This window comes from Austrofundulus limnaeus, unplaced genomic scaffold (genome assembly GCF_001266775.1).
Source record: "Austrofundulus limnaeus strain Quisiro unplaced genomic scaffold, Austrofundulus_limnaeus-1.0 Scaffold27, whole genome shotgun sequence".
In the NCBI taxonomy this organism is placed as follows: Eukaryota; Metazoa; Chordata; class Actinopteri; order Cyprinodontiformes; family Rivulidae; genus Austrofundulus; species Austrofundulus limnaeus.
This window is the reverse complement of record NW_013952429.1, coordinates 1,473,393-1,474,705: the sequence shown is the minus strand read 5'-3', so window position 1 is coordinate 1,474,705 and position 1,313 is coordinate 1,473,393. Positions and strand designations below refer to the sequence as shown.

At 36.0% G+C, this 1,313-nt stretch overlaps 1 protein-coding gene across 1 annotated transcript in view; it reads right to left on the bottom strand.

Moving 5' to 3' along the window:
- Positions 1-1,313, bottom strand: part of LOC106515226 (uncharacterized) — a 10,791-nt gene continuing 9,478 nt past the window's right edge. The window contains exon 13 of the mRNA XM_014004909.1: positions 1-627. Within this exon, the coding sequence (XP_013860363.1) occupies positions 535-627 (93 nt within the window). The 3' untranslated portion in view covers positions 1-534. The remainder of the gene's footprint in view (positions 628-1,313) is intronic.

Below are 1,313 nucleotides of genomic sequence, written 5' to 3'. Positions count from 1 at the left end.
TGAACTCTTTACCTCAGATTTTAATACATCAGGATGTGAAATATGTCCTGTACTTTAACACGTTTAAAATGATTCACATCTAAACTTATTTGTACAAAAACACATGAGAGTTTAGTATTTAATAAACAAAAWAGAAAAGTTGTGTATGGCTCTCCCACTAGATTTCAAAGGTTCATCCTGATTGAATGWATCGATTCACTGATCATGATCAGTGTGAGAATTATTGTTAAAAATGAATGTTTATGTAAGTCATTAAAAAAAGACACATTCCACATAAAACGCTTCAAAATATTCATAAAAAATCTTTAATTAGAATGATAGGCTCAGTAAGATCAAAGAAACATCACATCCTGTCAAWTTATACAATGACTGCTACACATGAAATGAAACAGGAAGTGAGGAAATACTGCTTTCCTGTCCTGCTGTGCAACTCCAACTGTTGCTACTTAGATAAAATATAAAAACATATACACAAATACCCTCTCTCACACACATACACATACATGCACACAGTTATAAAAGAAGCAAACATCTCTAATGGATGGAATGGATCGGGGTTGTGAAGGTAGAGAAGGGGTTCCAGAGAGAAGATCTGGATGCTGTTTCTGCGTCCCTGCTGCTCCATTCCTGCACACAAACAAACACACAGAGGCAGCAAATTAAAGATCTAAGTGTGATGTCACTTCCTGTGGCAGAGTTCATTTCCTTCCATGGCTTTCACTGCTAAATATATGTTCATGTTTCCTCACCGACAGCTCGATGTGTTTTCAAGGTGTCTAAACAGGAACAGGTGCTGAGTCTGTTCAGAGCCRCCTGTGAGCTTTTATGAAGAAAMGTTACACTGTTCTTCTACAAAAACRGAAATTATTTGCAGACACATCCATGCTAAAGCTGCTATAAATGATTGCTGACAACCGGATGACTTTGGAGCCCAGATAATTTTTATCTGCATCCCAGCCTTCAGTCTTCATGTCCAATAAACTGTTGATTTGCAGTGAGCCCTAAATCCTCCTGCTTACACTCTGCCAGCAAATTGATCCAAAACATTGTTCTGTAAGTATTTAATAAAGCTTTAAATGATCTTTTTCAGATTTTCAAACTAAACTATAAAGGCAGAGAGAAATGTGGGAATACTTCCAAAGAAATCCAACCAAAACGTGCGTTGTTCTTGCTCAAAATCATTAAATGTATGCTTTAACTCATTTCTGTTCTCTAAATGCAAATGGATTCTGTGATTTTTCCCCCTATTGAATTATCCAGAGGTGGCAGCATTCTGTTTTTCTTTTAGCCTTTTTTTGTATTGTTTTTTTTTT